The sequence below is a fragment of the Vanacampus margaritifer genome, chromosome 10, assembly GCF_051991255.1.
Source record: "Vanacampus margaritifer isolate UIUO_Vmar chromosome 10, RoL_Vmar_1.0, whole genome shotgun sequence".
NCBI lineage: Eukaryota > Metazoa > Chordata > Actinopteri > Syngnathiformes > Syngnathidae > Vanacampus > Vanacampus margaritifer.
Window position 1 is genome coordinate 27,469,617 of NC_135441.1, and position 24,224 is coordinate 27,493,840.

The window sequence follows — 24,224 nt, forward strand, 5'->3', positions numbered from 1 at the left end:
TGTCTCTAAAAGTATTACACCCCAATCAGGCACAATCTTGCTGTCTTTACATTTAATTCATTGGTGGTGTTTTTTTTTCATCCGTAAATGAGATGTCCGAATTTGCTGGTCATCCTTGAATGCACCTCATACAGTCAGCGAAACTGAAATGATGTTTTTGCTTCTCTCAAGATGTTGCTGATAAAAGCTTGTGTCATCTACTTTGCCGACATTTATCATTTCATATAAAAAACGGTATTTTAATGACATCATAACGTTTGCATAAAATGCTAGTGTGCACTTTTTGTTTGCTCATGTTGTCACAACATCTTGTGCATTTTTTTATTTTATCGATTTATTCATTCATTCCTTTATTACATTTGTTTCTTTCTTTCTTTCTTTTCATCCCCGAGGTGGCCACAAATGGTCAGCATAGCGCCGTTGGGGTTTTAGTAGACGTTATATTAGTGACAGGATTGTTTGTGTTGGCAAAATAACGACACCTGCTTGCTGAAAGGGCGTCTTTCCAATGTGTGTGTTTGTGGGTGGTGGCAGCTGTCATTACAGGAGGACCTTGTTAAAAATCACAATCGTCAACCCCCCCCCCCACGTGCACCAACTGTGCGGACCCCCCTGCATGCTCCCTTGTTTCCGTGACCACACACACGCACACAAACACCCCCCAAATTCTCCGAATCTAATTTGAGGGTGGCAGAATGTCACTTTTCATTTTTATGTGCGCTCGATATGACTTTCCGGTCCCTAAATTTTGCTGCGTGGACTGATTTCATGATGATATCGCGTATTTGGAAAGCGAGGAGATAAAACGGCGCGCTACTCGTAGCAACAAGATAAAACACGATGACATCTGGATGTAAATATCCTCTTTTATTTACAAAGCCGATCGGGAGACAGCGAGAGGAGCCATTTGAAGTTACAATAACGGGCTTGGGGGGGGCTCGAGAGAAAAGAGTGAAAGGAAAGCAGAAAGTGAGGACATGGAAACACGTTTGAGCATTGATTCGTATGGACATCAAGGATATTGAATGAATGCTCAAAAGGCTTTCCGTCCGTACAGGGGCGGAGGGCTAAGATAATAGTTTGGGGCTGGACTGGAGAAAAATGAAGCGGTAGAGGAAGAAGCAGCTCAGTCGTGATACATTTGAAAGATGCAGCTTTTGATGACGCCCATGTATCTGTCCCACACAACTTGATGCCTGATATGCAAAAAGAGACAGAGACAGACAAGGAGACACGCACACGCACACACACAGTAATCAACCTAAGCGCAAATTCTCAAGAAAAAGTTTGATTCTAGTCAGGCAAGCGAGATATTTAAAAAATATATTTAATAAATATCTCTTTGTTGAGCACGCGTTAGAGGTGCGAGTGCGTATGGTGCAGGCCTGAGCCGAATTCCATTTCGGAATGTTTACATGAAAAACAAGGTCAGCGTCGCCTGGAAAGTTGAATGAGGTCGTACGATTCGGAATTCAACCAAAGTCTTTGAGACAAGATTGATTTGCTCCGTGACCAATTCAACTTAAATGCCATTAAGAAAACTACGCAACATTACTCGTTCTGTATCGGTATGAAAATAATATGTTACATAAAAGCAAGTAAAACCTTCAGTGTGGTACCAAATTGAGGCTCAACATGCGGGGCAGCGCTGAACTCTGCTGAACGACATGCAGCATCATGAAGACCAAGGAGAGGCAGGTAAGCTATTTCATCATTTCTTGTCATTCGAGCACAATGTGAGCAACTTGTAGGTGGTCCAGCGTTCCAGAATGGCCAACTTTTCAGCTTCCACTGTAACCGGTTTAAGGAATGAGGGATGAGACAGGGTGACGCACAACTTGATGGCTAAGCGCCAAATGGCAGAGCGCGAGTGTTTATCTGACTTTGTTTAGTTGACCAAAGTAGTCCGCTTTAACGGTGGGTCCGCCTGGGAGGAGATCAAGACAAGCCTGGTGGGCCCGTTGCCACAGTTGGACGGTGTAATGGCAGAACTTTTAAGCGACACTGTTTAATGGGTTTGTATGGTGTCGCCTACAGGCAACAATTCCCAAATCAAAGTTGTGTGCCTTCAGTGTAGTACCATGTTTTGCCACACCCTACTGGGGCAGCACTGAGTAAAGATGATTTGGTTAAAAAAAAATGTTTAGCTGTACGTTTTGCTGCTCTGTTTGTGTTAATGTAGCAGTTGTCTGACTGTTAAGAATAACTGCGACACTGATGCTCATTTCGGTTAACCTGTCTCTGGTTTTACAGAGTCAAGTGAGATTTAAACAGAAATAAGCAGGTCCACTTTGCATGTTCATTTGCTTTTTCTTCTTTTTTTTTTAGGATGGCGCTAACCCCTGTTTTTCACGTCAAATGTTTATTGTAGGTGCATCTCCGTGTAAGAATTACTGCCATTATGATGGGTGTCAATTATTCACGGCTTTTCGCTATTCACAGTCTCTACCCCACGATATTTGCGGGGGTCCACTGTACTTTAAAAGGTACTATTCGTATCATGTAATTACAAATACTCTTAAGTAAAGCATTAAAATAGTGTTCTGATCAATTTAAACATGTTTAAAATGTGTGGAAGGGTAAAACTATTTAAAACATGTTTTTTTTTTATGTACTGTATTCTCTCTATATGACATTGGGTCTGAAACTTATCCCATTATACTGACTTGAAGGTGTCCAGTATGTGCGCCGAGTTGCTGTAGTGAGTCAGGTAGAGCCTCGTGTCCGCTGCTGTCCAACGGTCCGAGCGACATGGCTCAATAAACTGAGGGAAGAAGGGAGGTGGTGTTACATCAGGCGGATTCCGTCCTGCTTTTGTCCGTCCTTGGGAAAAAAAAAAAAAAAAAAAACGACACACCTTCTCCACAAGGTCGATGAAGAAATCACGGACATCTTTGGTGTTGGTTAACTTGGCTGCGATGTTCACAAGGCCTCTGGAAAGATTCTGCCAAGAGGAAAAATTATTCATTTGCACAGCGGAAACGCCAGGGTTCCACAAGTCAAAAATATTTGGAACTGGAGCAAAACCTTGGAGAGAAATAAAGTCAAGTCGTAGACCAGACAAAAACTTGATCAGTGATAACAACTGTTACAGTAGTGAAACGGGCTGGAGTGCTTCCGGGCTGTTGATTTGTCAGTCCCAGTTGACGTTTGTTAGCTTGATGCAAACATAGGCTAACGGGATGGCCTGAAGCAGAGAGATGCCAGAAGATGGCACCAAAGCAATATTTACATTTTCCGGCACATAATGGCAGATGTGTTGCATTAAAACTAAATCTGTGAACATGGAAGTCTACAAGTTGCTAACTGTGAAGATGCGGGTGAATGCTGAACACTATAATGCTTGAACAAATTATTTTCACATGTACACTGACATTATAATAATGACAACTTTTCTTGATATTAATTTTTCACCTTGAAATTGGCCTCCATCTCGGGAAAAGCTCTCGTTTTCCCCCTGAGGGCTGTGCAGACAAGACTGGACACAAAAGAGAGAACTTGAGGCCTTTGAATTTTTGGATTCACTGTTCAGCAGAAAACGTGTGTGTGTGAGTGAGTGCACGTGTGCGCGTGTGTGTTTGTTTGTTAGACCTTTTGTGTTGATCCAGCAGATCCTTGTCGGAAATTAAAATCTTCAGTTCCTTCAGCTCTTGGAGGAATTCTTTGTCTAGATCCACATCCATGTCTTCCACCATGTTATCTAAAATTAATAAGTGAGTTTTTATCATTTATAATTTATATCATTACAAGTAATTAACATGCTATTTAGGAAATATCCATCCATACATCCTTTATCTGAACATAAAATCATAATATTAATTATTTACAATTAATCAAACAGCTACAACTTTTGTAGATGGTTATATCTTTAAAATATTCTTATTGATATATAAAACAAAACCATCTCCACTGATTTTGACAGACGGGACATTTCTCTGCCTTTTGGGGGATCCTGGCGACCTCTGGTGGCCAACAGGTAGAGGCAGGAAGTACTGTGCCAAAAGGCTTTTGACGCCAGCAAAGAGGTTTGCTTTGCCATTTGTTTGTTAGGGGACAGGCCGACTTGGACGAAAAAAAAAGAAAAGATGCTGAGGTCACTTTGAAGTCAGTCAAAACAAATACTCAGCTTGTATATACAAAAAAAATCTTTAAAAATTGGGTCACTTGTATCTCAGGGCACCACTGGATAAGAATGTGTTCACATGGGAAATATTTAGCATTTTAGTCTGGGCTTACGTTTACATGTTTTGTTTGACTTGGATGTGTGTTTAATGTAAGGCAGTCAATGATAATGCCTAAATGGCATTATGCAGTCTCACGTTAATCCAGGGATGCCTTTCATCTCAAGCAAACAGAATCAGTCTCTCACCAACAGCTCCAACTGTCCAGCTGTCGATAAGCTGCCCGGCGCAGAAAGCAAAATCCTGGAACGTGAGATACTGCAGCTTTCTCTTCCCCGTCTCAAAGCGATTGTTGGCAAAGAACACAATGGCCGCGTAATCCCTGAAACGGGCCAAGAAGGCAGTTAGCGCACCGTCGTTTTCCTTGGCGCCACGATCCTGAATAGCAGGAGTTAGTTAAAAACATCACAGTGATGTGAAACCAGGCACACACAAAAAGGAACATTAGCAATGCTTCAGTTCATAAAGTCAAGGCCTTCGAGGAGGCTTGTTACCTTCCAAGTTTGTCAGAGAGAAGGAAATGCTGGCGTATGTTCTCCACTAGAGGGCCCTTTAGCTCTTCCACCACTTTAAAAACACGCTTGAAGTTGTCAAACTGCAATCAAACGCAGCATGTATGAAAATGTGTCTTTTTAAAAGGGCTAAACTTCTTTATTCTTTGTTCATTTCAATATAAGAAAGTTTGACCCTGGGAGTTGTTTTGAAATGTGGAAAAGAATTGCATAATATGAGGGATACTTTAAAAGCCGTGGAATTGTTTTAATCGTCAACAAATGAGCGACAGTAGATCAAAAGTGATAAATTAACATTTTACCTGCCGTCGGCAGCTTTTCAGTGTCACACCCGTCTTGGTGCTGATGTCATCCAAGTCTTTCTTGGTTCCTTTTGAGAGTTTCTTGCCCAGGACTTCGCGCACAAACGCGTCATCAAAGTCGTAGTATCTTAAATTAGGAAACAAAAAAGAGAGACTAAAGTTAGACTGAACTACATCATAGAAACAAAAATAAAGGGAGTGATATGAACATGACAATGCATGCCTTCTTTGTAACAAAATGTTCATAAATGAGGCACAATACAAACGTACAGGGGAAATTAAACGCCCTAAAAGTTTGTAATGCAAGATAATTTTTGGAAGTAAATAGATAAATAAACTGGGTGTCCTCAATTTATGACGCGGTTCCATTCTTATGGTGCCAAATGAAAAACTTGTACACAAGTTAGAACGTGCCAAATCTATCACTAACCTATGCTAGCACTAGCGCAGTAGTAAAATCTTAAATTCCATAAATATAAATCAAACAAATGAAAATATAAAAAGTACAGCAGTAAGTGAGCGTGCATTATCATGTCACGTGACCAAGTATTCTTACACTACTACGCTTGTTACCTCGAAACGTCGATGATGCCAAGTGGGCATCTAAAATGCCACAAAATTTTGTAATGTTGCTTATTGTGTCCAAAAGAATGAGCACCCTCACCTAAAGGTCTTATGAGAGAAAGATCCCAGAATAATCGCAGTTCAGCATGAAATCGTTTTTTTTGTTTTTTACTCTATCCTCCAATATTCCTTGAAAATCTTTATTTGCTAATTTTGTGTTCAGGGCAAAGCCCTGGGTAATCTAAATTTATTGACAAGCCATCACTCTGACTAATGAAAAGTAGTACTTTACTACTTTGCTGCCATCTTTTGGCATCTATAGGCAATAAACCTTTGCAGGAAGGTGTCCATTGCTCACGGATTTCTGTTGTTTGTGGCAGGGCTCGCTATCCATTTTGCATTTGATTGTTTTACATTTAAGCGTATTTCAAAAATATTTACTGTAATTATGACTTTACAAGTTCACTTCTGCAGTGAAATGCGCGCTTGAGCAGATTGTGTTTGCCTTTGAGAGTCCACTGTAATTGTTGAATTAATATTGAACGTTATAGAAACCTCACACTGTACCCGTTAGTCCTAAAAGCAACATGTTCAGTAAGGAAAAGGGCGTCACCTCTCAATGAGCATGGCTTGTCGATGAGGCGGGATCTGGAAGAGCAGCTGATTGGCCAATTTGGACGGACTGTGCAGCAAGCGCTCACACATCTGGAAAGTTCGGTACTGGTCCATGGTGTCACTCAACAGCACGTCCGCACTCGCCTCGCACTCGTCCAGCGCTCCGCCCTCCATTCGGACCTTCACCGCATCGTTTACTGCTCCGGAGAACAAATATGGTTTATTCACACATGTTTTTACCCGACAGAGTCCCATTTATAACTGACTTTTTAAATGGTTGGATACAAATGGTTGTGTGTTTGGAACATGCCCAGTTCCGCGTAAACGTCTGCATGTGAGTTTTGTCTTACTATGTGATTAAAAATAAATAATAAACATAACGTCTCCTTAAAAATGAACAGTATGGCATACATTACCTGTATATCCATCCAACCACAGCTGATAAACCTCCTCGTCCATGATAGTGGTGTTACCCACAAACACATCCAGCTCCACAGCCATCAGCTTAAAGACCAAATGTTGACAAGCATTAAGATTAAGTCATACAAATTGCAGCAACCTGAATTAGACTGACTGGATGAATGGAAAAATAAACTTTGAATGCTATGCGAGCAAGGTTATTTAATATTGCCCTTGTAGGCAACACATAACTTAAAAAGGTGCATCCTCTGTGTTAAAAATTAACAATTTAGTAAAGCAAACCTAACTCCGGTATGGATGCATTGTATAAGCAAACAGCTCGTATAACTACTTCAATAACTTAGATGTATATGTTAAGCTCCAATAACACCTGACCTTTTTTTTAGTCACTTCTCAAACACCATCAGGCAACAAAATCCAGTGACATGTTTTCATGAATTCGCTTCACTTGCCTGCTAGTATGTGCTCGCCTGTCGTGCTAGCTTAGTAGCAACTACGTCGCGTCGTGAAACAGACAGTAAACACGCACTCACTCTGACAAAAAAATAATAATATATATATATATATATATCTAAAAGAACGACAATATAACGGAAGTGTGCTGTGAGGTCATAAGCTAAAGTCTTTCTAAAGCTTTCACATGGTGCGATTGTATGAGAATTATGCTATGTGAAGAATTATCAACAACAGCCGTCACACACGCCCACTTCCGTGTTACGTCACCGGAAGAAGTGCACGCTTGACGCTGCACGTCGACAACGTACGTAACATAAACTATCTGGTTTGTTCATGACATAATGCGCCTACTGCGTTACAAATATAGCATTTGTGTTCAAATCGCTCACTATTTCCTTACATAATACACAAAGTACTTTACATAATCGTGTTTACTCCCGCGTTTTTTTATCATATCGCATCTGCAGCAAATATGTTCCACACAGTTATCACACATATATTCATTTTTCATCTAGTTGTTAACTTGCACCTATCGCAGACTGGAGTTACAGTTATATAACCTTGAATGAAACATGTCGCCCGATTGGTAGTCAGAAATACATTGTTGATATCTACAATGTTAATTCTGATGGTCAAACTTAACTTTTAATTCGCTTGCCACAGTAATAGTCACTTATGTAACTAATGGGTTCATGCACGTTGTTGATGCTTTGCTGATTAAATGTTGCTTTGTGTTATTACAGTGCAACCGAGCAACTGAATCAACCAAACGATCGACTAACTTTAACTGTAAATAAAATTGACTTCAAATATGAACGTTTTTTCCTAGGTTTGTTAAAGGGTTGAATTTGAGGAGAAGATGAACAACGAAGGGGAGCAGCTGAACTTTTAAATGTTGAAACCACTTGACTAAATCGTCCGCTTGCAACCGCAATGGATGACTGACATGTAGCAGATTTGCCTATTCATTATTTCCTACTTGCTTAAAATAGCTACACCAGACCACATCTGCTCTTGCTTGATCTTACTGCATGAAATACACAATCTGCTCCCCCCGCTGGCGATTAATCTAAATAAATCCCCATAAATCCCCGGTCGCACCCTCCCTTTTTCTGTGTTTCTGCATGTGTCCTTCAGAGTAACTACATGGGGATGGGAGGCGACGAGGGGCGAATCCTCTTGTCAAATCCCTCGCTGCACATTTATTTTTTGGGTAGTTGTAAACTCGCATGACACTCTGATGCCGTCACCATTTGGGTTAACACCCCGCATTGTCCTGGTCTCTATTCAACAATAGAGGTGGGACGCAGGGCGGAAGGATGTCTGTGTGAATGCCTCAGCACAAAGCTATTGAGGAGAGACCGGGGAGGGGTCGAGGTGGGGGAATGCAGACATGCAGTCACACACAAACAGGACAGGCAGCCGTTTACCATAACGTGCATGTCGCTTGCTGTTGGTGTCATCCTGCAGGGAATATCCCAGGGGGAAGAAGTGCTGCTTTCCCAGCATTTCCTAGACTTTTGTTGGGATTTCCACTGCATGGTTTCGAGTCGAAACCGGTCAACAAGAGAAAGAAGTCAAAGCATGATTTATTTTTCGATGAGCACAGCGACATTTCAGAATTTCTCTTGATTATTCATGATGTTTTCAAAATAAGAGATCCATTGGGGGCGACTAGTAGGGCGAGATCACAAATATTTATGATGATCCCCTCAGGGAAGGCCAAGAAATAAATCTTCATACATATTTAGTTTTTAAATAACGTCTGGATTTCAATGGATATACTGTATCTGATTATTCAAAAATAATTTCCAAAACAAGATCTCCCCTGGGAGTGATGGGGAGAGATGCAAATATTTATGATCATCTCCGGCAGAAGCGTAGGAACTGATTGGTTTAATACTATTGCAGAGGACTTCTGGTAGAATTTCAAAATAAAACAATTGTATGCGAGGAAAATAAATCACAAGTGATCAATTACAAGGGGAAATTGACGGTGACTCAACTATACCCATTTATCATAACTCTTATTTGTTTTAAAGTTGCAAACAATGTATTCCATACTACAGGGTGTTTATAAAGTCGGGTACATTGTAAAAACAAAACACATAGTTCTTAAAATAAATCAATTATATTGAATTGTAATGTTGATAAAATACATTTCAATGCATAATTTGACGTGCTTTGAACTCGATGGAATAGGTATGCATTGCCATCGATTTCAGCACGTTGACCTTTTGGTGCGTGGTTTCAATTTGTAATTGTCATCACACCCAAATGAAACCGTAAGACATTGATTAAATGCTTATTTATGGATGATATCTGGTAGCCCAAAAGTGTCATTAGTGATGGGAGTGCCTTACTTGAAAGACACAGCCGTTTACCTTCTGCACTTATTTTGACAAATCAACCCATCTGCTTCCGGTGAATGCGTGTAGCTTGATGTCGTGTAGCCGCTAGCGGAGAATCCCAACCGTGAAAGTGTCTTGTGGAGGCGGACATTGTTGTGCTCAATGTCCAGCCCAATAATGGCCACAGGCGGCGTTACGCGGACCAAAACGGGCTCTTTTGTAAGCCTTCTACTTTTTTACGCCTAAAAATGAAGCGTTTGTGAGAAGAAGCCGCTGCTTTCTCACCAAAGTGGAGCAACGGGAGAGAGAGTCCATTGAGCCCGGAGTCCAATCCGGATGGCGAGTGGCGACCACCGCGATAAAAACACAACATCCAGCATCTGTGTTGTGCATCGTTGCCGGATGGATTAAAACAACAAGAAGATAAAAGGCGGCGGTGGATGGAGCGAGCCATTTTTGCAAGCCGCTGCCTTGAAAACACAATCATCCTCCTCATCTTCGGGGGGAGGTGAAAAAAAGCACAGTGGCCGTTCCCTCGCTCGCCGAGGCCTGCTTTGCAACTGCTTTGGATGATTTTTGGACGACAGGCACATCATAGTCGAGCACAAAATCTTGTCAAATGAAGCCCTGCTGTTGTGATGTTTGCACCCAGAAGACACACTGGATGAGGGTGGTCAGCTTGTGAACCGATTGCATCCTCTCTGCACTTTCACATTTTCTCAGGTACAGTACAGTGAACACCCGCGTATTTAGCTATGTGGTTTTTTTTTGTAATGGGGGGCTTAGTATTCTATTATTTACATAAAATTTCACCTCTTGTTATTTGTGTTTTTCAGCACATAATACAGAGGGTGGTTTCCCCTAAAACTAAAAACTCACAAAAAACAGCATTAACAAAAACAATGATTAGGTGACTCACAATTTTTATAATACAAGTTTGCCTTGTACTGAGCAAAAAAAAAAAAAAGCAAATAAGGCAAATTGTGGTGGATGGGTTTCCCCCCAAAAAGTCATCTATTTGCTGTTACTGTGTTCACAAAACAGGGACTAGATTAGCATCTTGAACGATGCTGAAGTGAGGTGAGTCTTAATTTAGACAAATGAAGTGCTCTGGCATCATCTTGTGGCATCCTAGTGCCAAGGAGCTAGTGAACAACCACAGTCATTTTTTTTTTTTCTTCTGTGAATAAGAAGCTATCGGCTCTCGTTCACAGTGTTTATGCGCTCTGGCCAAAACAATAGGCTCCCTTTTGTTTGCTACAGTAAAAAAATAAAAAATAATTTCAAAATATCTGAAATATTACAATTTGACTTATCTTAGTTTTAATTTCAAACAACGACAGAAGGTGCAGAGAGTTCCCAGGGTCTGAAGCATCTATGAAAATTTAAATGATTAGTTCCCTGAACACTTTTTTAAAGTCAGTCATTTACATTATGTAACATGGCTTCATGATTGTGTACATGCTATTTGCATTAATGATACTTAAAATCAACCAATCAATCCGAACGTAATACTTACAAATAAAAGTGTCTTGACTTTAGTTTTGTCTTGGTTGTCAAAGGGTTGAATTAGAGACGAAGATGAGCAACGAAGGGGAGCTCCTGACGCGGGAGCTGTCCAAGATGTCGGACGAGGACCTGCTGGCGTGCTCCAAAGAGGAGCTGCTGAGTCGCCTGCGCAAGGAGGAGTTGGAGAAGATGTCGGCGCTCATCCAGCGGGGGCGTCTCATCAAGGAGGTCAACAAGCAGCTGCAGGGCCACCTGCTGGAGATCCGCGAGCTCAAAGTCATCAACCAGCGCCTGCAGGAGGAGAACGTGGAGCTGCGGGACCTGTGCTGCTTCCTGGACGACGACCGGCTCAAAGTCAAGAAGCTGGCGCGCGAGTGGCAGCACTTCGGCCACCACGCCGCCAAGGTCATGCGCGAGGACCTGGGCGGCTACCTGAAGAAGCTGGCCGAGCTGGAGCGCACCCAGGACGGCCTGGTCAAGGAGAACCTGGACCTGAAGGAGCTGTGCCTGGTCCTGGAGGAGGAGTGCGTCAGCCGGAGCGACTCCAGCCCCGGCGGCTCCACCGAGCTGGCCTTGCCCTGCATGGTGGCCCGGGACCTGGGCGACGGCAGCTCCAGCACGGGAAGCGTGGGGAGTCCGGACCAGCTCCACTTGGTGTGCTCGCCGGATGACTGACGCGTCGAAAGGGCTTCGGAAACGGACGCTGAGGGCTAGGCACAAGGGCTGCGCTTGGAATCCTCCGCTAATCACCCACATTTGCATGTCGCGCGCCGCGACGCTTCCTTGAGGTCTGCTTGAAATTCCTTTTCAGTGATTGGGGAGGGGAGAATCAGTGAATGGTTCCGAGCGCAATCATTCGGCATTCCTGGCTCCCTGATCACAAAATCAGGATTTTTTTATGGAAGACTTAGAAAAAGTCTGCTAAAAAAATGTAATGTTTTTTTAGTGATTCTCTAATCACAAATTTCATATAGTGAAATACATAGTGCCCAAAAAAGAGTCAATAAAATCCAGATATAGTGATTCAGGAGTCGGAAATTAGTAATCAAATCTCAGTTATTATTCATTCCCGATAACCTTTTCACAAAATAAGTGTTTTTTTAGAGGGCTATCTTGTTCATGAAGAGTCGGTCCACATCCCAATACAGCATATTGATTCAGTGTGAATGATTCGGGATTGATTCGTCAATCTCGACTCCCTAATCTAAAAAGGAAAAAAAGAAAGATTCAAGTCAAGAAAATCTTTAGTGATTGTAGAGTCAAGAATGAAGAATCATTTGCCATTTCTGATTCACTATTATTAAACAAGGATTTCTTTTTTTTGATGTATTTCACAAAATATTCGAGTCACAATCCCTAATATAGACATTAGGAAGAATAGAAGGAATCATTTACCAACTCATAAATCACAACAGCAGATTTTCATGCCTTATTTGGTGGCACCATTTTACAAAAGTTGCGACAGATGTTGCCATTTTTCAACAGCATTTTACCAATATTTACTGTAAGACTTACAATCGCCAAACCGTTTTTGCACAATCTTTAGCTGAAATTCTTTTGGGGAGATGGGCACGCAAATGTTTTGGTACTGAAAACCAGGAAGAGAGCTTGGCAAAAAAAAAGTTTGCCGTTTGCGTGGTGGTCTGCTCTCATTGGTGGAAGTGGCGGAAAGCACTGATGACCAAACCACGTCAATACCAAAGTCCGCTAGCTTAATGCTAACATAGAATGGGAAATGCCATAGGTGGGCTAACTGATTTTTTAAAAAAGTATTATTATTATTGGAATACACTTTTTGGTGGTTCATCCCAGTTTTTTTCAAGAATTTTTTGGGTTTAACAAAATAAATAAATATATATTTTTTGCCATTTGGGGGAAAAAAAAGCTTCTGATATTCTCCTGTCAATGGCGGCGGTCCACTGTACTGTACTTCAGAACTTTGACGTGGCAGTTTGGTGGCGAGGGGTGGATTCCGAACGCAGCCAACTTGTTCCATTCAACTCCGTGAGCCTTTTGAATGCTGCAAGACTCGCTGTGTGCCACATCGCTGACCTTTTCAGGACTTTTCACACAACTTTCTCGATACTGTAGGTTTACATCCATTTTACAGGTTTTCTAATGACTCTTCTGCCCAAATCCTTTTTTCAGTGGTTTGTTGTTTAGAAAAAAAAAAAAAAAAAGAAGTAATGGGACCAAAAAGTGGGTCGCATTGATGTATCTCATGCACTGGACGAGAGTTGCAAAGCGGTGGGAAATTTACAAAAAAATTCCGGGAATTTTCCATAGAAATTTATGGGAATTGATTTGAGGTTAACTCCTTTTTTTTTTTTTGCCATGCTAAATTGCTCTCCTTGCCCACATGTGAGGGCATTACATTAGAGAAATGTGGTCTTCCTTCAGGCATAACAATACCGCTTTTGTCCATATGGCGCCGCCATAACCGACATAAACTGAAAGTTCCTGAGTGTTGCTTTAAGTTAATTCACACAGAAGACCTCCTAATCTAATCTTCTACCCAAATCTCAAATCCAAAACCACGTAAAGCCGGCAACTACTGGCATCTTTTTGTCATTACAGCTACGTGCGTACAAGCTTGAGTCGTCACAAGCAAACAAACTCGTTCGTTAACAACAGGATGACGAATATAAACGTCTATGGTAGTGAATGAGGTGAGAGCCAATCTTCAACGTTATGCTTAATTCCCATAAATTTCTCGGTGGAAAGTGACCTGGAATTTGCAAGCCTACACTGGACTAGACTACACTGGTAGAAAAACAAAAAACAAAAGAGCCTTTTTTTCTATTGCACTGAACGGCGCAATGGTTGGTCTAAAGATCAATTCCAATCCAGTTTTGAGCCATATTTAGTCGGAGGAATCCCTCATAGCACTGAAGTGGCGTCGAAGCTTGTGAAAATTTGCCATGGGCGCCCAACCACGTTTTATGCACTCTCCGCCTCAGGACCAGGATGCGAGTGCCATACGACGCGCGTGGCGACGACGCCTCGGCCACGCAGCGCGGCGTGACGGCCCTTCAGGTTTTACGGCGGCCCACGCCAGCGAGCCCGCGAGCCCGCCAGCGAGCGTCGACGTCTTCGGACTCACTCACGCCAACACTTTTTCAAACCAACTGGAAAAGGCTTTGTATCAAACTGGAGGAAGAAGAAGAGCAACAAGTCGGAACGCTTTGGATTCATCGCTCGAATGCATTTTGACTTCCGGTTGCTGCGGATGTTCACTTAAGATACGGCACAGACTTTAAGTTGCATCTTCTCTGTATGCTTTGTATTTACCGAACCCTGTAACATTAAGGAGCGTTTACACTACTCGCAAAAAGTTTGGGGGTCCGGAAGAGAAATTTCAGGAGGAGGGGAAAATACAAGTTCACCTTTACTAGCTAACTTGTGTTTTGAAAGGTTTTTATATGTTAAAATCAAAACCAAAAATAAATCAATTTAGCACAGATTTGTTTTTCATCGTCAAAATGTATTCAGAATGGAAAAAAATGTTCACCTAAATTTTGAGTGATTTTTGGTTGAGGCAATGTTAAAATAAATTCTGATCTAAATAAAGATTTTTGTTAAATAAATGTAACCAAAGAAAATGAACTTTATGATGTTAAGTTAGATTCAGAGTATTTTTTTATTTTGTCAGTGTTCAAATTAATACTTTAAAAACATTTCTATTAACGCTCAAATCATAGTTTGAAGAAATGTTTATTTAAACAGAATAAAAATGATTGGTTAAAATAAATTCTGATTAAAAAAGACTTCATGTGAAAATAAATTCAGAGCGACAAAAGAAAGAACCCCTCATTTTATAAAATGTTAAAATAAATTATAGTTTAAAAAAAATTGTTGAAGTAAATTCAAGTTGATATTTTTTGTGTCAATTTTAAACTACATTCTGAATTCTTAAAAATGTTTTTTTCTTTTCTTTTCATGTATTTCAAGTAATTGGGCCTTCTGTCAACTTTTCAATGCACAAGTCGTTCTTTCTTTTCAAATGTATTTCTCAAGACTCCCCCTTCGATGCCTTTCTGTGTCTCTTCCAGTCTCTGTTGCAACCCGCTGAGGACATTCTTCTCGCTTTCTTTGCGTTGGCGGTGCAACAGGGAGACTGGAAACATCACAGAAACGTTGACTGTCCCAAACGTTTTGTGAGTACGCACTGTATATCTTTGAGTCGTCTTTTTCTCTTGATTTGTCTGTATTACGTCACGTGGCATTGCAAACCCTTTTAGTTGAACGATCCCGTCGGGCGATGCGCAGGATTGAGCTGTTTTATGGCCGGGCCGTGTGCTCATGAGTGCGTTGAAGAGCTTTAAATACAGTCCGATGACACTTTGCCGCTGCGCTGTCCTTTCTTTGTGCGAAACGCACGAGTACGCGACACACGTGATTGATTTGTGCACGTGCGCTGTGTTGACCTCTTGCCCCGCGGGGGGTAGGAAGTTACCCCGGATAACAAATCACTTGATTAGCAACACCGAAAGCAAACTTATAATATTATGGCATTAAAAAATATATATCAATAAAAATAGTAAAGTATCCTAACCAAAAGTAATTTTGGTAGAAGCTAAACCGGCATTTTTAAATCTTAATCTGACAAAAGACATTTTCCTCATTCTAAGTATTAGATAAAAAGTGAGTGGTTTGAATTTTATTGTGGTTTACACAATAAAAGAGTAGTTCTACAATTACCACCTCAAAAAATATTTGATTCTCCAAATGCTATCATAATAGCTATAACCAAACGTAATAGACATACCATAAAGGGAAATTTTATTCCTAAAAAGTACCACAATTTAAGAATGACTGAAGTAAAGGAAAATATCCAGAATCGGGTAAATGCATAGCACATTTTTTTTCAAATAACAACAACAACAAATACCCGCCATGCTTGAAGGCAAATTCCCGGATGCTGACATGTCGTAGTGTCGACGGGGCCCTACAAGGGGGGACTCCCAGGACGGTGTCATTGCAGTGTCGTCGTGTTGTCATTGAGAAGGGCCGCCAGGCTTTAACAGTACAGTGCGCAAACACACACACACACACACACACACACGCCGATTTCCCCCTCCAGCTCTCCATCTGTCATTCGTCCCTGTCTGTCCGTCGCTAACCCACTTTGAGCGTAGCAACCGGTTGCCCCCGGAGACACGCATGAACAGCATTAGCAAGCGACTCGCTTCCATTTCCAGAAGCAGACGATGAGGCGAACGAGTGGACCTTAGCACTTATCCGGGATCATAGTGTCGATTATTATAGAACGCAGCGTTTCCTATCGAGCCAAGGCACATCATGTTATTTCACATGCTGTATTTTATTTGGCGCATTACAAGTAATTGTGCCTTTTTTTTTTTTTGCCATCTGATTTCCCCCAATTTAATGACTGTGCCAAGTACATCAGTCATTATCTTATGATTCAAAACAGTAACACACACGGAAATGAAATAGCCGCTACTCACCAGAAATGTTGAGTATTAACTAAATTCAGGTGTCCAGAAGCTAACGACGTACTTTGCTCTTCAGATTTAAAAATTGAGCTCTAGTCTGATCAACCAATCGGTGGGCGCGGAGGAATGCTGACGTCATTGGTCTCCCCGCAAATTTGAAATGTGATTGGTTTAGAAAGTTGGGAATTTCACGGGCCCGCAGTTACTACTTAGTGTAGTGCTCAATGTTAACTATCACACATTTGTCATATATATAGTGCACAGTTTTGCCTTACTAAAAAGGTGTCATTGTACTGCTAGTGTGCTAAAATGTTACTGATGCATGGAAGTCAACTGCATTGCAGCGCTATTAAATAAATAAGCCACGATGAGCCAATTGAGTCAATCTAGAAAAAGTCACGCACGCTATTGGAAATACAAAAGTATGACAACAGAAGCATTTGAGGCGTTGTGAAACTCTTTATTGTCTCTGAAACAATGCTGAGGTCAAAGCTGAAAAGGAAGGCACTGCCCACACATGATCAAAAATATATTATACCCTCTCGCAAATAAATATGCTCACTATTAACTCCTACGGGCCAGCCTTAGTGGTCAATAAAATGTACTGTATATTCAAAAAGAAAAGAAAAAATAGCTAAGGATGACTTTCCTTTCCATTTAAACGTTACATGCCGTGATGTAACATTGTCATAAAATGCAATCTTACATAACATTACCAAAATATACTTTGATCAAATATTCTGCATGCATTGCTCATCAACACAATTGTGCCACTTGAAAACCAAAGGTATAAAATATCTGGATCGGAAAATCTCCATAAAGTACGAGCGTAATGAGCGTACCCTGATAATGCCACTCGGGTAGAGCGGTGGTCCTCAAACTGGGGCTCCGAGGAGTCATAATGGGCAGCAGCTTGGTGGTCCCCCAAAAATCTTTTGCAAAAAATGAGTATATTATGTATCATTGAAAATAGTGCATACCGACATATGCGCCAATAAAACAAACATATCATAATGCCCGCGCTCTTCATTTTGGGCCAATTCAAATGATGACCGTGACCTTTTGCATCAATCTGACACCGACGACAAATCAAGTTGACAAAATTAGATTAAGTCCTTAAAAAATAATAATAATAATTAAAAATGGAGCCGTTTTTAAAGAGTATGGGCATCTTTCGTACAAGTTGTAATATTACAACGATTTAATTAACTCTTTGACTGCCAAAAACGTTAAATAACGTTTAGTAAAATCCTATGGAGGAGTGCCAAAGACGTTAAAAGACGTTTGTTCCAAAACAGAGGTGAAACTAACCATTTTCTATTGTGGATTACTGAAAAACGGAATAAGGTAGAAACAAACTTTTTTTTCTGATGAAAGATGAGAGTCCAATCTTTTTTTGGTAGTATGTGTGTTTCCATAGTCCAAACACATAATTTTCTATGGACCTTGAAAGATCAGTCAAAATGCTTAAAATCGGCTGGCACCCACGGCATCCCTTTTCTGAAAACGTCTGGCAGTCAAAGAGTTAAAGGTTTTTTTGGGGGGGACTTACTTGGTAAAATCTGACTTTTTTCCCACCGTTCAACTTTTAATCATCATAATATTGCAACTTTATCTTGGAAAAAATGTAAATTTCGTTTTATAAGATTGCAAATTTTTATTCCAACAAACTTGTTATTCTCAATTTTCCTTACAACTTTTTTCTTTCGTGCAAAAAGTACAAAAATGTTGTATTTTGTGTGAGATACAATCCCTTTTTTTATGGATTTTATGTGTCTTTTTGGGATAAAAGTTCTAATATTACAGCACTATTTGAATAAACTTTGATTTTTGGAACTCACTTGTTAAAATATGACTTTTCCCCCCTGAAAAATTCAACTTTATTCTTGTCCTTGTTCCCTATTTTTCTCTCATTTTTAATTTTTTTTGTTTTTACATATGCAGCTTCTAATTGAGGCATTTACGGGTACACGGTGGATCTGTTTAATTAGTGCGACAACCACGAGGGATAACTTGGAAAAACTTTACCCTGGACCCCAAAAGTTTGACAACCACTGGAGCAGAGAATGCCTTTGCCCCCCAAAATAATAATAATAATAATTGGTTTGAAATGGTCGGTTCCAAATAATCACGCCGCCAGTCAGAGCGTGAGGATGGTGGGCGAGTGCAGGGAGTGATCCGATTGGTCGCCGCTGCTGCTGCTGCGCCGGTGGGCCACGCTGCAAGGCTGCGGAGCCTGATGGTGCGCGTCCGCCGGCGCCGAGGGGTACGTGAAAATCATGCTGGCCGTGAAGGGGGTGAGGGAGGGGGTGGAGGTCAGCACGGGGGTGTGCAGGGACTCGGACTCTTGGCTGACGGCCAGGGTTAACGATGACGAAGATGAGGATGAGGAGGATGTCTTGGTGGGGATGGTGATCTTGGGTTTGGGCTTTTCCGCCTTGAGCGAGCGCCGGTCTCGCGACGGTCCGGGCGCGCTGTAGTCTTCGGGCTCCATCTTGATGCCCGCCAAGGACGAGAGCGTGGCGCTGGCCTCCGAGTCGGAGTCCGAGTCTTGGATTTTGCAGATGGGACGGTGAGCCTCCAGGACCAGCTCCAGCTTCTCTTTCTGCCTCTGCAGCTCGGCTATCTCCTTCTGCAAACGCGACTTTTCATCCTCCAGGTGGTCTGTCTCCTGAAGCGCACAAAACGGCAAATGTGAAATGTGAAGCCTGACGGAGAACGTCCCATTCAGCAATTCCACTCGTCTTTGACTCCTGCTCACGTTTTGTAGCGTGTCGGTCAGCTCCCGACGGCGATTGCGACATTTGGCCGCCGCCAGTTTGTTGCGCTCTCGCCTTACTCGCCGTCTCTCCAGCTCCTCGTGAGACAGCTGAAAACAACAACAAGGGACAATTAGGGACAAATAGTACTGAATTGATGATTCCATTTGAAGCTACAAGCAGATTTGCGATCTTCAACTAAAGGAACAAAGTTGTAGTGAGGTGTGGAGGTGCTTCTCTTTCTTTTTTTCTTGTTAAATCATGAGTGCTTTGCTGCCATCTTCTGGCATCTGTAGGTAATCACAAGTCTGTTTACTCATACATTGTCATGATTTGTGACAGGGCTCAGCAGCTATTTCCAAATGTAATGCGAATTAAAGCTTCAAGCAGCTGTCAACGGACCCTCGCATCCACTATTTCGTGGCCAGTCCACTTGGGCTGGGTTTAAAAAATCGAATCATCGATATCGAATAGAGATAAAACTATGAATCGATTGTTTTTATATCTCTTTTTCCCATAAATTTATAAGAAAATAGGATTTTAAAGGCTACGTTTTTTGTTGTATTTTACTGTTTTCTTGACATTACTGTTGGCATCAATTTAAAATTACGTTCTTACATTTGTGAAAGACTTGACTTATTGTACTTAAAGGCAATTCAATTTTTTATTTATATTTACAATTCAATCAATCAATTCAATCTCATCCTTGCTGACGCCAACGTTTGTGTAACACTTAAAGTGATTTTAACACTAAATCCAAACCGCAAAATTTAATTTGGAATGCAATATTTGTGGAGTTTTTAATCATGCCCTTGATATATAAGAAGACTTGATGTTCCATAATTAATCAATATCGCATTGAAATTGAATCTATCTCGTGGTGTGAGTCACCTTTCAAATGTTCTTGCTGTGACTAAAGATCATTTAAAATGTGAAAGGTACAAGCAGGCATGATCAAAAATAAAATAGTCCCATCATGATGATGACACAGAAGAAAATTGCCCGCCTAATTTATGAGTCAGGCCAGAAAAGCTTAGCAATGTGGCCGCTTTTGTGTCTGTGCTGCACAAGGACTCGGCCTCCATCCAGCACCGGCGCTGGCTGGCGGCATCATGAAGACGCTCGGCAGTTTCCCGCCCATTCAAAAGAGTGATGAGTCACCCTCGGGGCCCAACGGTGACTCAGGTGTGAGTCACGCTACGTGACTTGCCAGCCCCGTGAGTCACCTACGAGTCCACTTCCTGTGCCATTTGCACTTTGAGAAAATAAAGGTGGCACCGTGGGGATGGGGTGGGGGGGGGGGTACTTGCACTTACACTGAAGTAAAAGTACAATTACTTGAGTAAAAAAAAAAAGTAAAATTAGACGTAATGATTCATCTCATGGGGGTAGTGTTAAATGGAAAAAAATTAATATACTGAGGTACCAAAATCTATATATTTTTTTAATTACTGTGAAATATACTCTGGATTTAAATAGAAGTACAGTTACTTGGGTAGCAAAAAAAAAAAGTACTGGTTCAACTCGAAAATTTGAATCTGAAATGTACTGCACTGTATGGAAGTAAAAATGAATTTCTACTGTGAAAAAGTACTCACACTTTGGAGTATACAAATACTTGTGTGTAAAAAAGGAGGAGTTACTGTACCAATTCAACTCGGGTACTTACAGTACGTAAAAGTATTAAAAAAAAACTACAGACTCTGAAATGTAATCAAATACAGAAGCAAAAATGTGAGAGTGGACTAAAATTCCAAAGTTTTATGGCTGCAATAAAAAGTGCTGAATGCCCATAAAGTACTGCCCCCTATATGTCAAAATAGAGACTACGCCTTGATTCAGACCAAAGTTCATGTGAAAGATATTCTTTTGCTTTATTCTTTCCTGCACTTCTGTTAAAAAGAAGAGAAATTGATTTAGCCCACTCCACTTCTCAGTGGCTCAATTTGCAGTTAAAATTCATTTGGACTTGACCCGGATGGCTGAGAATCAACACAGACATGCGCCCGTTTTTCATTTTACGTTAAGGTCGTCATCTGCTGAGGCGGGAAAAAGCAAAGAGTGTATTTTGACAGAGTCGAAAAAAAATCTGTTTTCAAAGTAAAAAAAAAAGGCATCAGAAAAATCAATCTTAAGTAAAACTATTTGTACCTTGTCACTTCCTATTTTACAGGGGTTATTTTTATCTTTTATCAAGGGTTCAGAAGGTTCAACTGTTGAAGCAGGTCATGATAATGCTGCCCTTTTTTTTCTTTTTTTCATGTGCAACACTGCACTGCTCTCAATGTTTGTTTGTCCCAAGGGATTATTTGACTTGTTCAATATTGTCTCAAAGTCAACTAGTGAGAAATTAAATAAACAGTGTGCGCTTGGCCATCCCAAAAATCAAATTCATCAGGCTGTGTCTCCACAAATTTGTTGCGCAAGTCCAATTGGGACAGCGCAGATGTGTGAGTGAGCGTCACAGGATATTACGCACTACTCCTGACATACGTACATTAATCCAGCATTGACTCATTTTCCGCACAACTGCCGCACGTTGCGTCAGAAAGAAATCAGAAACATGTTCGCCTTACGTGCTCATCGTTCCTGCGCCGCGTGGGACCCGCGGCCGGGTCGGCGCTGGCCCTGATGACGAGCGGCCGGAAGAAGTGCGAATGGGACGGCGGCGGGGGCGGCGGGCCCTGCGGCCGTGCCCGGGACAGGGACGACGGGTAAGGCGGCACCGGGGAGCGGGAAGGACCCGGCGGATGCATGAGGGAGGGCTGGACCAGCCACTGGAGGTCCTGGCTGCTCGTGATGGCGTTGAGGCTGGGTACGAATTGGCTGGAGCCCGCCATGGTCATCTTCTGTCAAAACAGCACAAGAGTCAGGCATCCTTATTCTGATCACTACCACATTTATGAACAATTAGCCGGGATGATGTACACTAGCATGTACAGTAAACCAGCACATAATCATGGTTCAAAATTTGCATATTTTGGAGGGGGAGGCAATCCTCCGTTATTGGTGCCTTTTTCTCGGTTACGTGCTGTAAAACTCGCCGATTCCAATATAATATAATTGTGATGGCGCCATCTGGTGGCACCTTGGTGTCAAAGAGCCATGTTGAAGTGAGGGGAGGAGCTCCATTTAGTCTGGTCAGGGGTTGAATAACAAGCCAAAATTCGATGTACAAGCAAGGTTCGGTTACGTCGCCGCTCCAGTTGAAGTCAACAAGAATGGAGCAATTAACTACTAATAATAATAACAATGACGCATTGGATTCATATAGCACTTCTCTATCTAATCGGCCCCTCCCACCACCACCAAACATTCGCACCTTCCATACACCAGTGTGATTATCACTGGAGGCAATGTGGGGGAAGTGCCTTGCCCAAGGACACGACGACACACGACTTGGGGAGAGCGGGGATCCAACAGCAGACCTTCTGGTCATTGAGTACAGCCCTGGAATGCCCTCGCGTGTGGGAAAGGAGAGCTACAGCGTTTAGGTTTTAAGGATGTCTTAATATGACAAAACTATGTGATACCTTTCCATCAAATCACCATCAATTCCCAGCTAATTCCATCAATTTCCCTTGGAATTTACCAATTTGGAAACATTTCCAAAATTTCCTAGTTTAAATTTCTGGACATTTAGCAGGAAAGCAATGAATTAATTAATTAATGACACAAGATGCCATCAAAGAACTACTTTTGTCGGAATGAAGCTCCTCAACTGACTTCAAGTTACGGTAGTTTATTCAACACCTTGTGCCACCTAGTGGAAGCCAATTTAATTGTTCTGCCTTTCACAATCTGTCAGTGGCCAAAGATACGTTATTTGTAGTCGTAAATCATTTTGGGACAAATTCAGTCAAATTGAATCATTTCCAGTGGCACAGTGATTGTGAGTTTAGTTAGCATATTAGATAGAATTGCCTGTATTTTCAAATTCCCCGATTTTGTTCAGAACTTTCTCGTCGTCGCTTATTTGTGTTTTTTGACCTGGGTTGTGGTTTGTCAATTTTGTTGTTTTGTTTTGCTCTGTTGTTTCTCATGGCAATTATAAGGACTCATTAATTATTCGCGGTTGGTCTCGCCCCATATCGCGAGAGTATCGGAGATCCTCCAAAAATGGTAGATAAATGTTCAACTTCATAAAACACTAACAGCACAATCAGTTTGTGTTGTAGTTTTAAGATCGTCTCAGTATTTCTTTTCCATTCATTCAACTCTCAATATGGATATTTCATTTCATTCGTTTATATGTATTAGACAAAACGTATTAGTTAGAAGAGGAGGGTATGCTAAGAGCCTATTGTGTATATCACAATATAAAAACATGTTTACAATCAATAATGGTCATTTAACAGCTAGAGTATTTTGAATTTCGGCCTACCTGCTCTTGTGTGGTGGAAGTGGTGGTGCTTTCCAGGGAAGCAGCGTTTGACCCTGAAGCGCCGCCTGCGTACGCCGGGTTGCCTCTTCCGTGACCTCGGTACATCCTTTCTGTTGAAATAATTTTTAAAAAATTAATAAAAATCAAATAACTGCTCCCTGGCTGTCTGAAGCTGAAATAATGTAGTCCGCACGAGTGCTGAAAAAAAAGAAACTTTTACATTCAAAGTGAACCCACTCTATCGAGGCAAGTCGGTCGAGTCCAAGCAGTGACGAATCTGAGGGGTGTAAAAGAAAGAACAAACGTCTTGTTTTTATTCCAGTGGTCCTTAAACTTCTAGAAACAACGCTCAGTGTATCATATGATGATGAGTCACTCACCTAGAAATCATAGTGAGGCGATGATTGTGGAGTTGTAAACTCTTAAAGCGGGACGACAGTTTCGCCACGCCCCTTCCCGCTTACGGGAAATAAATGTTGTCTGGAATCTCTCGCGGAATTCACACACGTGACGCTACGTCATTTGCCTAATATGGTGAGAGGTTCCTACAGCCGGGGTATTTGAAGTTCATGGCCACAACGGCGGGCAGCACGGTGGCTGACTGGTTAGCACGTCCGCCTCCCAGTGCAGAGGACGTGAGATCGAGTCCGGGCTTCGGCCTTCCTGGGTGGAGTTTGCATGTTCTCCCCGTGCTTGCGTGGGTTTTCACCGGGTA

The 24,224-nt window shown here is 41.6% G+C and overlaps 3 protein-coding genes across 8 annotated transcripts; 1 reads left to right on the forward strand and 2 right to left on the reverse strand.

Moving 5' to 3' along the window:
* Positions 1-848: 848 nt before the first annotated feature.
* On the reverse strand, positions 849-7,318 carry fibpa (fibroblast growth factor (acidic) intracellular binding protein a). Of its 2 annotated transcripts, none has more exons than XM_077577461.1 (11): positions 7,047-7,318; positions 6,591-6,678; positions 6,173-6,371; positions 4,996-5,122; positions 4,676-4,776; positions 4,370-4,503; positions 3,592-3,700; positions 3,415-3,478; positions 2,858-2,944; positions 2,667-2,764; positions 849-1,196 (listed from the first exon to the last, which is right to left on the reverse strand). In XM_077577461.1, exons 2-11 carry the CDS (start codon positions 6,673-6,675, stop codon positions 1,127-1,129), a joined length of 1,074 nt encoding a protein of 357 aa, XP_077433587.1. In that variant the 5' UTR covers positions 6,676-6,678; positions 7,047-7,318; the 3' UTR covers positions 849-1,126. The 2 variants fall into 2 exon arrangements, with proteins under 2 accessions (XP_077433587.1, XP_077433588.1); XM_077577462.1 differs by having other exon boundaries at positions 6,970-7,318.
* A 2,199-nt stretch (positions 7,319-9,517) lies between these two features.
* Positions 9,518-15,256, forward strand: ccdc85b (coiled-coil domain containing 85B). The gene is made up of 2 exons (XM_077577748.1): positions 9,518-10,124; positions 10,964-15,256. The coding sequence occupies exon 2, from the start codon at positions 10,983-10,985 to the stop codon at positions 11,583-11,585; it is 603 nt and encodes a 200-aa protein (XP_077433874.1). The 5' UTR covers positions 9,518-10,124; positions 10,964-10,982; the 3' UTR covers positions 11,586-15,256.
* Positions 15,257-16,811: 1,555 nt separating this feature from the next.
* Positions 16,812-23,894, reverse strand: fosl1a (FOS like 1, AP-1 transcription factor subunit a). Of its 5 annotated transcripts, none has more exons than XM_077577747.1 (5): positions 23,747-23,894; positions 23,510-23,619; positions 21,702-21,971; positions 19,128-19,235; positions 16,812-19,037 (listed from the first exon to the last, which is right to left on the reverse strand). In XM_077577747.1, the coding sequence occupies exons 2-5, from the start codon at positions 23,612-23,614 to the stop codon at positions 18,507-18,509; spliced, it is 1,014 nt and encodes a 337-aa protein (XP_077433873.1). In that variant the 5' UTR covers positions 23,615-23,619; positions 23,747-23,894; the 3' UTR covers positions 16,812-18,506. The 5 variants fall into 5 exon arrangements, with proteins under 5 accessions (XP_077433873.1, XP_077433870.1, XP_077433872.1 ...); XM_077577744.1 differs by having other exon boundaries at positions 21,702-21,974; XM_077577746.1 differs by having other exon boundaries at positions 23,730-23,883.
* Positions 23,895-24,224: the final 330 nt, after the last annotated feature.